Source organism: Ascaphus truei, chromosome 8, assembly GCF_040206685.1.
Source record: "Ascaphus truei isolate aAscTru1 chromosome 8, aAscTru1.hap1, whole genome shotgun sequence".
Lineage (NCBI taxonomy): Eukaryota > Metazoa > Chordata > Amphibia > Anura > Ascaphidae > Ascaphus > Ascaphus truei.
Window position 1 is genome coordinate 51,861,121 of NC_134490.1, and position 13,759 is coordinate 51,874,879.

Here is a 13,759-nt window from a genome sequence, read left to right on the forward strand (position 1 = left end):
TGTGAAACGCGCAATGCACCGCTGTGATGATGGTATCTTTACTTTTACTAATCCCGTCTTTAATAAAACATTAATTTGTTTCTAGCATGTTAATTGTAATTTATCAAGTAGGGCACTCACATTGTAAGGAATAAATAAATACATTAAATGAAGCCCTGGGAACATGCATAATCACATTTGGATCAGTGATATTAACTCCTTTCGAGTGGAAGGACTTGTTATTAATAACAGCACCAAGCTGGATATGTATTAAAATCTCCTGGTTGTAAAGCCAAGGTAAAAGTTGAACAAAAATCACATTTATCGGTGCAAAAAAACCCAATTTATTTCCTTCAATTAGATTCTTTTTTTCAGGTACATTTTTGCTCCATGTTTGTCCTTATAGGAGACGTCAGAGGTCATTTATCTACTGCAAATTTCCTGGTGCAAAAATACTGCATCTGTATTATGTCACAATAGTTTTTATCTCTGAGATGTTGTTTTCAGTGGTTTTCTGTTTTCATTTACTTCGTTGTAATACACAGATTTGAACAACAATCCAGCACAATTAATCAATAAATCATCTTTTCTTGTTTATTGGTGATTGTTTTCTACTACAAAGCACTTGCCTTTCACTCTTGATTGACCCCTTCTATGCCAATAATGAATTCCCACTTGGGGAATGTTCTGACGTGTGGAGTGTCCCCCCCCCCCCCCCCCCCAGATGTAGTGAACGCTACCGGATGTATGGAATGCCCCTGTATGTAGGGTATTTAGAGAACAGCGGAAGAAGTCCTCATTTTCTGTTCTAATTGAGATAGTAGCTGGGATCTCGATCAGCCTTGCACATGAGCAAAAATACCAAGGCATTCAGTGCACGTTATACAGTGTGTCAGCTCCTGTGACATTTTACATAAGGGACATGAGCGTTCTCTTTGGGGTGGGGATACTGAAGTCCTGTAGTAACCTATTCTTTGCTTCAGCTCAGGGGTGTCAACCCTTTTTTCAGGCATGTCAATAAATGGGCACAAATCGTTTGGCGGGTCACTGTCCTACTGCACCCCCTTCTCCTCTCTCACTTAATTCCCCCCCATCTGCTCTGGCTCAATCCCTCCCACCTCCTCTCTCACAACTCCTCCCCCCACTATATTTCTCCCTCGCCCTCTCTCACTCTGTCCCCCCCACCCCCATCCTCTCTTTCTCAATTTCCCCCCTGCCCCCCACTCCTCCTCTCCCTCAAACCTAGTCCAGCAGCAGAGGGGAGCTGGGGCAGCACTGGCAGATGTGCAAGTTGGGCCTGACTTCTGGGCAGGCCCAACTAGCAACACAGACTGGGTGCACTGGCAGGGGGGGGGGTGAGGGATGGACATGGGATGAGGGATGGACGCGAGGATGGGGGATAGAGGCGGGGATGAGGGATGCATGCAGGGATGAGGGATGGATGTGGGTATGGACGCGGGGATGGTGGATGAGGGATGGATGCGGGGATGAGGGATGGATGGGGGGATGGACGCGGGGATGAGGGATAGACGCGGGGATGAGAGATGGACGTGGGAATGGATGCAGGCCATGGGTTGGCAACCCCTGCTTTAGCTCTATTAATGTAGCAAAGCTGTATTATTGGTTGGAAACTTGCTTTGGTTCAGTTGCACCACTTTAGTAGCACAGTAGATAAGGTTGAAAAAAAGTGTCCATCAAGTTCAACCTTTGTTAAATGTAATTTTAGTGCAAAGACGACTCTTGTGATATCAAAGAAAATGCAAAATGTGTTATGGTTTCATTGGCATCAGTCCCATTTGGCCTTTCATGGAGCCCCACGACGTCTGCTACTTTTGCAGTAAATTATATGTTTCTTCTGTGCAGAAGTAGATAACATTATTTTCCAAGTATAGTAATTTACCTAATTACCATAAATACAACTGTTCTTTTCCCATGGGGGTTACAAGTTTATAGCATTTTCTTTGTTGTGAAATCTGTACATCTTGAGCTAATGAGACAATACGTTGCAATACAAAGAATCGAGCCACTTGTGGCAGGACTGCTTATAGACAGATAAGGACAATTTGCAAAGACAAATGTCCCCGTTATTACTTCAACCTCTTGGTTTAGGGAATGATATATAATTATTCTAATTAATAATGCAGGGAAAACTAAATTAGTGAGTGCTTGGATCTCATGTGACATGCAATTTACTGTTGTACAGGTCACAACTGGAGCAAACAGTCAATTATGCTTCCCCGGCTGCAGTAGGGAGAGATAGAAGATACATTATTGTACAAGCTTCACAGAGATTTAACACGAGGGGCTAAATTCAGTAAAGCTCCATGCTGCTGCGTAAAAAAAGGGGATAGTGACGCTAAATATTAGATTTACCGCTGTATGCACTCAGATTTATATATTCAGAAATGGGTTGTGATATTTATTCTCATTTGAATACACTAAAAAGTTGTAATAACTGTGTTAAATAGCGCTAAAGATGCAAGCATTGACTCAAAGATATTATCGCACTTATCCACAGTAGGAATCTCCCCCCCCCCCCCCCCCAGCCTCCCCCCCCCCAGCCTCCCCCCCCCAGCCTCCCCTCAGAAGCCTGCACTGGGCTCCGGTAGGGCGCTGCGCTGGGCTCCGGTAGGGCGCTGCGCTGGGCTCTGGTAGGGAGCTGCGCTGGGCTCCGGTAGGGAGCTGCGCTGGGCTCCGGTAGGGCGCTGCGCTGGGCTCCGGTAGCGAGCTGCGCTGGGCTCCGGTAGGGAGCTGCGCTGGGCTCCGGTAGGGAGCTGCGCTGGGCTCCGGTAGGGAGCTGCGCTGGGCTCCGGTAGGGAGCTGCGCTGGGCTCCGGTAGGGAGCTGCGCTGGGCTCCGGTAGGGCGCTGCGCTGGGCTCCGGTAGGGAGCTGCGCTGGGCTCCGGTAGGGAGCTGCGCTGGGCTCCGGTAGGGCGCTGCGCTGGGCTCCGGTAGGGAGCTGCGCTGGGCTCCGGTAGGGAGCTGCGCTGGGCTCCGGTAGGGCGCTGCGCTGGGCTCCGGTAGGGAGCTGCGCTGGGCTCCAGTAGGGAGCTGCGCTGGGCTCCGTTAGGGAGCTGCGCTGGGCTCCGGTAGGGAGCTGCGCTGGGCTCCGGTAGGGCGCTGCGCTGGGCTCCGGTAGGGAGCTGCGCTGGGCTCCGGTAGGGCGCTGCGCTGGGCTCCGGTAGGGCGCTGCGCTGGGCTCCGGTAGGGAGCTGCGCTGGGCTCCGGTAGGGCGCTGCGCTGGGCTCCGGTAGGGCGCTGCGCTGAGCTCCGTTAAGGAGCTGCGCTGGGCTCCGGTAGGGAGCTGCGCCGGGCTCCGGTAGGGAGCTGCGCAGGGCTCCGGTAGGGCGCTGCGCCGGGCTCCGGTAGGGCGCTGCGCCGGGCTCCGGTAGGGAGCTGCGCCGGGCTCCGGTAGGGAGCTGCGCCGGGCTCCGGTAGGGCGCTGCGCCGGGCTCCGGTAGGGAGCTGCGCTGGGCTCCGGTAGGGTGCTGCGCCGGGCTCCGGTAGGGCGCTGCGCTGGGCTCCGGTAGGGCGCTGCGCCGGGCTCCGGTAGGGAGCTGCATTTTGACCTCCCTATTACTTAATATTACATACATACGTCTCCTACATGTAGAGGCGCATGTAGAATATATAAAAACAGCTTTGGAAAGGGCGAGAAGGGTAGTCTTAAACTTGACCTTGTAAGGGGTTAATATATTATTATTCATTGTTAATGTTATGTATTTTTACCACCTATCCCAGTTTGGCTAGTCTTCGACTGGGCCACTGATTGAAACGCCTGTGCTGAAGCTGGGATATCCTGAAAACCTAAACCGTTGTTGGGGTGGAGGGGCTTGAGGACTGGAGTTGAGTACCCCTGGGTTAACCCTTCCTTTGTCGCAGGAGCATGCAACAACTTGTGAACGCCCAATATGACAGGGTTAATCTGTATCCGTATACTCAATCTAAATGACACTGGGAACTTTTCTGGGAAGGGAGGGACCCGCGTCCATTGTTAACAGAACTGTACGTATAAAACTCATTCTGCAACGTATCTACAACAGCCCAGAATGCTGGAGGTACCGTACGGTGTTTCTGTGGGTGAAGCCGGCTAGTGGCAGTTTCAGGGGAACGTTTAGAAATTGTTCCCCTCTGAAAAGCATATTGAATTCATTGAGCAGCCTACAAACATAAGTATTACAGATACATATTGCAAATAAAGAAAAACAAATACTAGAATAGTTATATGAGGAGAATAACTGCGATCAAATTGAGTTTGAGGTTCTATGTAAGAAAGTCCATTTTATCCCCGGTTATTCCCACGCCCAAAATGAACCAATACATGAGACAACGTTACAAAAGCACCTAAAATGCTGCACTTTTTCCCTATCCAGGTGACACGGCTCTTTAACTAAACCATGAGCTGGCAGAAACCAAGAAGGCTTTAATTTGCTTTCCTTTATATAATTAATAATATACATAAAACTTTTGCCTTTTCTTTTATCTTGAAGTATTGATGAAAGTCGGTGTGAATTAAAAGCTACATGGAAGAAAAGAATGCTTTGAAATGCAAAATCAAATTAAAATTCATGGACGGATATTTTAGGGGACAGCGAGCTGAAACATTCTATTGGGAAGATGATGAATATTTGAACAGACCATTATTTTAATCAGCTCTGTTTAATTAATACGTAAGTCAGTTCAGTAAAATGCTGAGATTTGGTTAGGGTGTTTTTTTTTTTAATGCATTTGCTTTGACAGCCAAGAAAGCTAAATTATAACCCTGGTAAATTACCCTAGACTCTTATACCAATCAATTTAAACATGTAATTAACCAAAATGAAACTGCCACAAACACAATTGACTTGCGCTTTCCTGATGTTTTATGTATATTTAGAAACCACTGCTAATCAGAACAAACTTAATAACTTAGTGACTGTTATTTAAAAAAGGCATTCGGGTGAATTTAAAGCAGACACTACTGTTTGATTGCTTGGAAGCAGCTGTCCCGCAATTGAAATGTTCAGTGATGCCGAGAGTACTGTGTTATGTGCAATGGAATTTAGAGAAATATTCAAGTGATCATATGAATCAGCCCTCCTTACAGCAGCGAGTACTCTCGTGGCTGTGACGCTCAAGCCCTGACACTTAGTTTCAGTGTCCCATTCATGCTTCAACTCAGGGCGTTCAAGTGTTTGCTAATTCATTGGCTATTCCTAAAATCTGGTGCAGCTAAGGTTTTCCCAGGACCGTTTTTAGAGCCAGTGTCTCCCTTATTATTTCTTTTGGGCACACACACACAAATCAGATTAAAGAAGGTATTCCGGATGCAGCACATACTGTATCACACAGTATGTAGTAGATGATAACCACACATTATGTAAATTGTGGTGGGTAAAAAAGTGTCAAAAACCCTTCACCGTACAGCAAATGCGGACCCTGATTTTTCTGAGAAAGAAATGTAGCTCACCGACTTAGTCATACAATTTCTTCCTGTATTGATAATCCCCTGTTCTGTACTGGTATATCCAAGTCTTTTGTGCTCAGAGGGTTGAGTGTTATGAATTTGGGTGTTGCTATCTGTAAAATCACCAGAATAAATGCCTTACTGGATCCTTACAGATAATATAAAAGTTGCCAGGTCTGGACTTACTCCAGCACCGGTCTATACCCCACTCCACCCCCCTCCTGATTCCTCCCCCTCTTCCCTGCCTTTCCTCCCCCCTCTCATCCCCCTCCCCTGTCATCCCCCCTCCTCCCCCTCCCTCAATCATCCCGACGTGGATATAGAATTTGTAAAATCTCGGAAACTGTACATATGGTTCAATGAGGGTTTTCTACACCCTCCATCTGGTTCTCCCCGAACCCTTTGACCAGTGATGTCTCCCAAGGGCAGTAGGCACGACTACCTTGTCACTTTTGTGTTTTTATATTTCAGGGCACCCGTTATGACACTCCCCTCTCTTTCTCCACCCTCACCTGTCTCCATCCCTCTCCCAGCTTCCCCCTCCTGTCCACCCGTCCGCCAATATATCACTTTCAAAAGTTAAACACCATCAATATTTCTCTAACTCAAACAGAAACAGAAACATACGAGGGCCCCCACTTTGGGAAGGTGGAAGGCCTAATATCTCACTTAATCCCCTGGGCTCATGGCTAATCTGTCCTCGATAAAACTCATCTCTCTCAATGTTAAGGGTCTGCAATCCTATAGAAAACGGAGTTGATCCAGGGATTAATCCGATTGCCAATTCTTGGAGTCAGGAAGGAATTAATTTTTCCCCTTAATGGGTTTTTTGTTTGCCTTCCTCTGGATCAATAAGTAAGTATAGATATAGGATAACGTATCTGTTGTCTAAATTTAGCATAGGTTGAACTTGATGGACCTACGTCTTTTTTCAACCTCATCTACTATGTAACTATGTAACTATGTAATTGCAACCACTCAATTAACTAGTCTCCACCTGGACTAATGAGAGATCTGAGAAAAGCCTGATGTGTGAAACAGGAGAGAGATTTCTTAGCTCACATTTGGGCTGACAGAAGGAGAGCAGAGAAGCCTGCACACAGACACTGTCTTGAGCAAAAAGGCTGTGGTGAGATCAAGACACCCAGAGACCTTTATTTCCTAGACACCGAGGACCCAGGAACCTGCCAGAGACTGACATGGAGGGCCACCTGCTTAATGTACTTCCTGAGACTTTGGGGTGATAGGCTGGCAATGGGAATATCCCTCAAGTCCTGCAGGGATAGGGCTTTGTTATTTTGTTGTTTTTGTATGTTTTGCCTGGATAAAGGAACAGGCTCAATAAAACCTCTGCACACATCTCTTACAGGACACCTGCTGTGTTAATTCGATGGGCCACTATTCTGCTGCGGTCAACCTAGCGAGGATCTCGACGAGATCTCAATTTTTTTTCAGAGAAATGGTCGAATCCTGGCGGCTGCATCTGTACTACCCCAGTAAATAAGTTATTAAGCATCTCTGAGTCTATACATTAAAATACAAGATTTGCCATTCAAAATTCCCCAAAAGCGGAATGCAAAGTGATTCAGTAAAAACAGAGTTTTTGCTACAGTCATTAAGAATGATCTACTTTATACAGAAAGATCGCTCCAAAGATGTGTGCTATTTCATAAGGTGCGTCTTTTCTCTCCTTCCCTAGCAAAAGACAAAGAGACTGGAGTAGGTTAGGTATTTGGGACGTATAGAAAGTTTATATTTCTCACTCGCTCCACTCCTCAGTATATAAAAACCACAATGTTACCTGCTTTGGGCAGGTGAGGTTTCTGCGCGAACATATCCCTGCGAAATACAACCTTGGACCGTATTGATTACTGTGTACATTCCTAATTTTGTGAAATTTCCTTATTTGCATATATTTAATAAAAATACGTGTGAGCAGATTCACATGTCTCAGACAGTTCTGCAACCCTGCCTTCCCCATTATCTGTTAGCATGCAATGTTTCAACTGCAGCCCGGGATTCTGGGTAATGACATGCAAATGAGCAAAACATTTGCATACCGCAAAGTCACAAACTAAAATGCCATTTTCTCTTAGTTTGGACATACATCAACTATTTAAGGAATACGTCGAAATGTGTTTGCATCCAAAAATTTGCATATTTGCACAGAAATGCCATTTTTTGTAGTATAATGAATGATGTGTAGCTCATTCATTAGTAGGCCCTTTGTGTCTACCTATTAATAATTAATTCTTCACTTGTATTTCATACATAGAAATATGTAAGTATGTACATGTATTGTACATATCGTATGCTCAGGGAATGCCTTCTATCTGTATTGGAGGAAATATTATATTATTTCATTTTCTTTTCAGATGCAGCATTAGAAATTAACAGTTCCACTGGACTTTTTGGCAATATCCATCAAGAGTTGGAATGTTCTATTAAATTGTCAAAGAATCAGAACATCTATTATGTGCGCAATGTAAAGAAATCAGGAATAGTTAAGGCACAACAAATAAAATATATGCACATTCATTTATTTTTTTTAAAGCATACACCATGTTAAATAGTATCTCGAAAATGATAGAAGAACATACATTTTTTATTGCATCTCCCTGTACTCCCACTGAAAATTGCAAAATAGAATCTGGATAGACTAAATGCACAAATAAATATGAATAGGTTGCAAACCAAAAAAGTGCGATGATTTGAACTTCAGAACAGATGGAAAGCTAGTGTGGGATATGTTTTCTTTTTTGCAGAAGGAGTTTTATTATTTGAAAGAAAATAGTACAATTTGGCTTCTTTTTACCTTCAAGACATGAATTGATATCACTACCTTTCAAAGGACAGAATAAAACACGACTCTCTCTGCGATCACAAATGTACCTAATAACTCTTAAATATTGGTATTTGATATCTACTGATACATAGGCAAAACCCACACAGCTCCCCGGGTTACCTTTCTACCTTCACATTACAGGTTCATAGCTCTCCCAGGACAGCAATGAGCTAAAGTAATGACAGTATGTAGGATCAATGGTTATCGTGGGCGTGTGTTCACATCACTTTCTAGACTCAACACAGAGGGCTGGTTTTGCATGGATGAGATGTTTAAACAGACAGCTTCTACAGCAGGGGTAGCCAACTCCAGTCCTCGAGGGCCATGTGACAAGATGAATTCAGTATATCTGGGAGACATAGGTCTGAGGTCCAGCAGAGACTGGGTTATTTACAGCTTTGAAAAGGCTGGGTTAATTAACCAGGTCCCAGCTGCCTCGTTAAGGGACTTGAAAAGCACAGACTCTAGAATTGCTCATGGTTCTTCTTCCTGATTGCACCAGAGAAAGACATGCTGAAACGCTGAAGGGATAAAGCCTGAAATAAGGTCTGAGTATTTTGGAACTCTTGCTCTGCTGTGACATGGACTTAAGAAACCCTTGTGGGAAAAGGGTGAAGCCCTTATCAGCACATATGTTTTTGTTAACCCTTTTATGCTGAGGAAAAGCTGTTATTTTTGTTCCATGTTTTTACTGGTGGAAATAAAAAGCCTATACTCAGAACACCCACATGTCGTTGTGTTGTCCCTGTAACAGGCCACCAACAGGTCAGGTTTTCAGGTTACCTCTGCTTTAGCACAGGTGATGCAGTCTTTGACCGAATCACTGATTGAGCCACCTGTGCTGAAGCAGGGATATCCTGAAAACCTGACCTGTTGGTAGCTCTTGCGGACTGGAGTTGGCCAGCCATACTCTACAGTATTTTTGTGCACATGGTTAGAAGAGAAGAACTATAGTTTGGGGACCTTAACTCTGAAGTTAATTCATGGTAGTATTATGTTAAAAATGTTGTGCGCTTGTTTGTGTTGGTTCCATAGCAATAAAATGTTTGGACCACTTTTTAAAATATTTACCTGGTTTCTACCTAATCCTTTTTGGGACCTTTGTATCTCTAGGAAAAACTGGCCAGCCTCACTTTTTTGGAAAGTAACTATGATTTCAAACGGCAGAGTCACCACGCGTTAGGGAAGTTGAAACTTTCATTATTCACAGGGCACCAATAATTAATATTTTTACTTTAGAGATGAACAGGGAGGTACTACAAAGTAGATGTACACAAAATTATGTTGCCACCACTAACAAATGACCAATGAGAAATGGAATAAGCCAAACTGATTTAATCAGCAATAAGTACACAAACCCCAAAGGGGTGTAAATCCAATTGTCCTATGAGCGGAGTCAATATATCCAATAAATGCACTAAGTTCCTCCCCTGTGCAAGAGATATCATCAATATATCACACCCACATAAGCCAAAATGCCAAGAACAGTGGATGACAGAAAACCTAGTCATCTTCAAAGCGATTCATGAAAATGTTGGAGTATGTGGGTGCGACATTGCTGTCCCCTGAGTTTGAATGTAGAACGTATCCTCAAAGAGAAAAAGTTCTCCTTCAAGATAATACCAAGCAGATCCAACACGAACATGCGTTCTCTCGGAGTAAACCTAGCGACCAATTCAATCTTTCTGAGAAGGTGTGAGGTGTCGTGTTTATAGGACAGGGGTGCCCAATGCTACATCCAATTGACAAAACATATATGTTAATAAGTCTTTTGTTGTATACATTTGCCACACCCAGTAGCACTCTTTTTTGACATAAATATATATTCATGATGTGGTGGGTGTAGGAGTTTGAGCTAGCTGGGAATGTGTGTTTATCAATGTTGTGTATATATGACCTTGCATTAGTGACCAAAGGTCGAAGTAACTTATCCAAAAACCCTGCTATCGGTTGAAATATAGAGTCTGCCCCAGCTCAAGTTGGATGCCCTGGTGGTTTAGTCAAGTTCTTGTGTACTTTGGGTAGTGTGATAGGATCCTTTTTGGTAAGGAACTCTTTCTGTTGACAAGCTGTCAAATTTTTCCGCCCACATCTGCCCGGCGGTTGTTAGGGGTAATTCCATAGTTAGTTACAACAGAAAGTTTGAGTATCTCCTCTCTGTAATCAGTCTTGTTCATGATCACAATTGCCCCACCCTTGTTGGCTGGTTTGCTAATGATGCTAGTGTCTGTTTCAAGTTCTTTGATAACTATTTTTTCTTTCTTGGAGAAATTGGAATGTCTGTGGGGTATGGATTGTTTTTTAAGTACGCTCATGTCTTTTTGTACCAATGAAATAAATGTTTCAATAGTATGATTCAGGGGGGGGAGGATTCAACTGACTCTTAGGTTTGAGATCTACCGTAAGTAGGTGAAAGAGGGTGAGTTCTATGTCAGGGTTTGATGTGGGAGCTATAGATGGATGTCTGGAAAAGAAGCCTTTAAGTCTCCGATTTCTAAAAAATCATGCTAGATACACAAAGAAGTAGATGTAAACAATCACAGCTATACACTATTCATTACTACATAATTTGAGTCATTCATATTAACTACTCCCCTCATTTACAGCATAGCAAGTTTTTTCAGTAGTTCACTTCTGGTCTCTAAAACTGGTTTCTTGCTGTTTATTATAACTGGTCTGTAACTTGCTCAGTGTCTCTATAACTATCAGATTTAACCATAAAATCCTTCTCCTCCTACATTTAAATTACCAGCCTCCCATTTATATAGTAGACTAATCTCACTGAAGTATACCGAGAGGGGGCCGTTACAATTAGAATATTAGAATTTAGTGTCAGCTCGTTATCAAGCCACTACATTACCTATGGGCGATTAGCTATTAATTTTACTACACTAATTAACCAAGTGAAAAAGAAAAAAAATGTGACAAGCGCTAAAGATTACAACACCAATGTGACAAATAACAAAATAAATATAAGGCTGCCTAGTAATACTGCCAGTACTAGCAGAAAGTGCTTGAAAAGAGAAAAACCTGGCGCCAAAAGTTCTATGGAAAGTCCTGTACTCCTCGGGATCAGCACACTTGCTCCACAGGCCATGTATAGGAAAAAACACAAACACAGATCATAGTGCAACTCTGCAGGGTTAAAACAATGCTACACTACACACATAACATAGAGACTCCTAGTGACATATAAAACACTAATTTATTATATAAAAAGAACTATGCCATAAAATGGTATTCTAATTTGTCCTACCATTTTGGCACTAATTAACCAAGGAGGTAGAAAGTACAATATAGCAGCATGTGATTGTATTACAAATATAGAGATATATAGCTGTACAGATGTAGTAAGACTTACAGTTCACAGCGCAGACGCTGGGGACACAGTGGTTTTGTAACTGCGAGCGGCTACGGCACTGAACACGTTAAGTCTTACTACATCCATACTATGTTGTCTCTGATCGTATTCCACTCCTGTCCACAACTCTGACCACTGCAGATGAGCCCTGGGGAATCCTCAGTTCAGATACTTCAAAACATTTTTTTAATGATGGCGCAACCTTTAAGGTGAATCTCACACAGTCAGACAGTTTAATAAATATGGGACCTCTGAATAGGGAAGTGTTTATCAATCAAGTGCTCTCTCTCCCCTGATTTCAACCAGTCCTTATCAGAGAACCAATTAGGTGAAAGGAGCAATTCCGCATGCTCGGTTTACATTTTGCCCATCCCCCCTTATCTTTTTACATTGTTAGAAAGTATGGAGTCTCTGGAACTGGACCACTTTAATGTTCGCATCAGTTGCGGCTTCTTATTGACCTGCATGACCCAAGAGCTTTAAATACCAGGAGGTTTACTAGTAAGTATCTCAGGAAGGTTAGGGGTTCTGGAGCTGATATGAATTTGGTTCAGCTCTAGGACCACCTGCTTCACACCTACTGCACCGACACACTTTATTCGAGCAAATACCCAGTATGTACCTGGCAGATACCTGGAATGCGCCGCTCCTCACCTCTGACAAGCCCCGTTGCGTTTGCCTTCCCAGCCTGGGTTCATGCCTGGCTGACGGGCGGCTGATCTGTTAAATGATAATGATTAGGATTTAATAGGCTGCAATGCTTCGCGTGTCTACCAGATGGCATAAATTCATGAATTGTAATGCAGTATATATATATATATATATACTGTGCAGTATTGCAGCCAGCGGGAATAAAATGCTTCAATCCCTGACTGGAAAATACCTCAATGCACTCGGGCAGAAAACAGTCACAAACCTCAATACACCCGGGTATACCCGAATTCGTGGGACTAGCCGAGCTCGAATAAAGTGTGTCGCCAGTGTATATAAAAATGGGGAGTCAAGGGGATCTGCTGCTTTATGGAGAGGTGGGAAAGAAGGCTGTACAAGCACTTTTCTGATAACACAGTGACATCACACAGTGACATCACACAGATGTGAGCAGCCAGAGAAAATTAAACTCCTCCCAAGTCTCACTTCACAAAATAAATACAAAATGCGTACAGTATGGGTGTCAGGTTTGGATAAGAAATGTATAAATCACCCAGGTGAGACCCCTTGAACGTTTCTTGGAATTGGTTCACTTTGGTCTTAGGAGGTATTTGTGATTAAATCTTCATAAGAAAGTACACATTCACTGTTATTTTTTATCTGCTGTGTGGAACTAACCCTTTATTGACATATGAGGCATATGGTCATAGATTCACAGTACTGTATGTCAGTAACATGTATCTAACAGAGGCCCCTGATTATGACCGTTTCTTTAATATGTAACATTCAGTGTATTCTCTGACATTCATACCTGTTCCAAGTAACTGAAAACTGTAATCGCTCTGGAGCTGTGTCATAAAGTTTATAACTTAATGCAAGCCTGATGCATCAAGAAAATCTCACTCAACAACTCAACCGCTATGGAAGGATTTAATCCACTGAATCATAAAATGCACTCTGATTTTTTTGCAAGTCAATCAAATAATTCAAGGAGAAAACATTTATGCCCTTGCCTCAAAGTTAACAAGCCATTATATCACCACCTGGCCATCTGTTAGGTTAAATGGATTTTATTTCCAGTAGAATGTCTATTCTGTGCACAAGGTCTCCCTGTCTGCCTGTATGATTGTAATATTTAGAGCACTTTTTACAATTACTTTAGCATGTGTTGATGAATAAAGCAATATTCCCTAATAATTGCATTCAGGGTAATTGGTGGTACAGTATGTCAGCCCATTGTGGAGTGAGAGGGTTGCTGCACATGTTATTCACTCACAAACCATGCTAATACACCAGTAGGGTGCATAATGATCACATATGGACACAAACCTGTAAACTCATTAATTTGTTAAATTGACTGGTCTTTTATTAAAACAGCATTTAAATCAAGGTGACCTGCCTTACCCATTTAATGTGTGCTGTGAGGAGCCACTGCAAAATGTAGGCATGTAAGGTTAAAGAATTGATGAGCTTTGTGT

At 43.1% G+C, this 13,759-nt stretch overlaps 1 protein-coding gene across 5 annotated transcripts in view; it reads left to right on the forward strand.

Moving 5' to 3' along the window:
* ATRNL1 (attractin like 1) overlaps positions 1-13,759 on the forward strand; it is a 662,687-nt gene that overhangs the window by 417,434 nt on the left and 231,494 nt on the right. Inside the window, exon 27 of one of the 5 annotated variants that reach the window (XM_075611988.1) lies at positions 7,800-11,316. The exons of the other annotated variants lie outside the window; for them this stretch is intronic. Coding sequence (XP_075468103.1) covers positions 7,800-7,811 — 12 coding nt within the window. The 3' untranslated portion in view covers positions 7,812-11,316. Of the gene's footprint in view, positions 1-7,799; positions 11,317-13,759 lie in introns of those variants that run through there. 5 annotated transcript variants of the gene reach the window in all.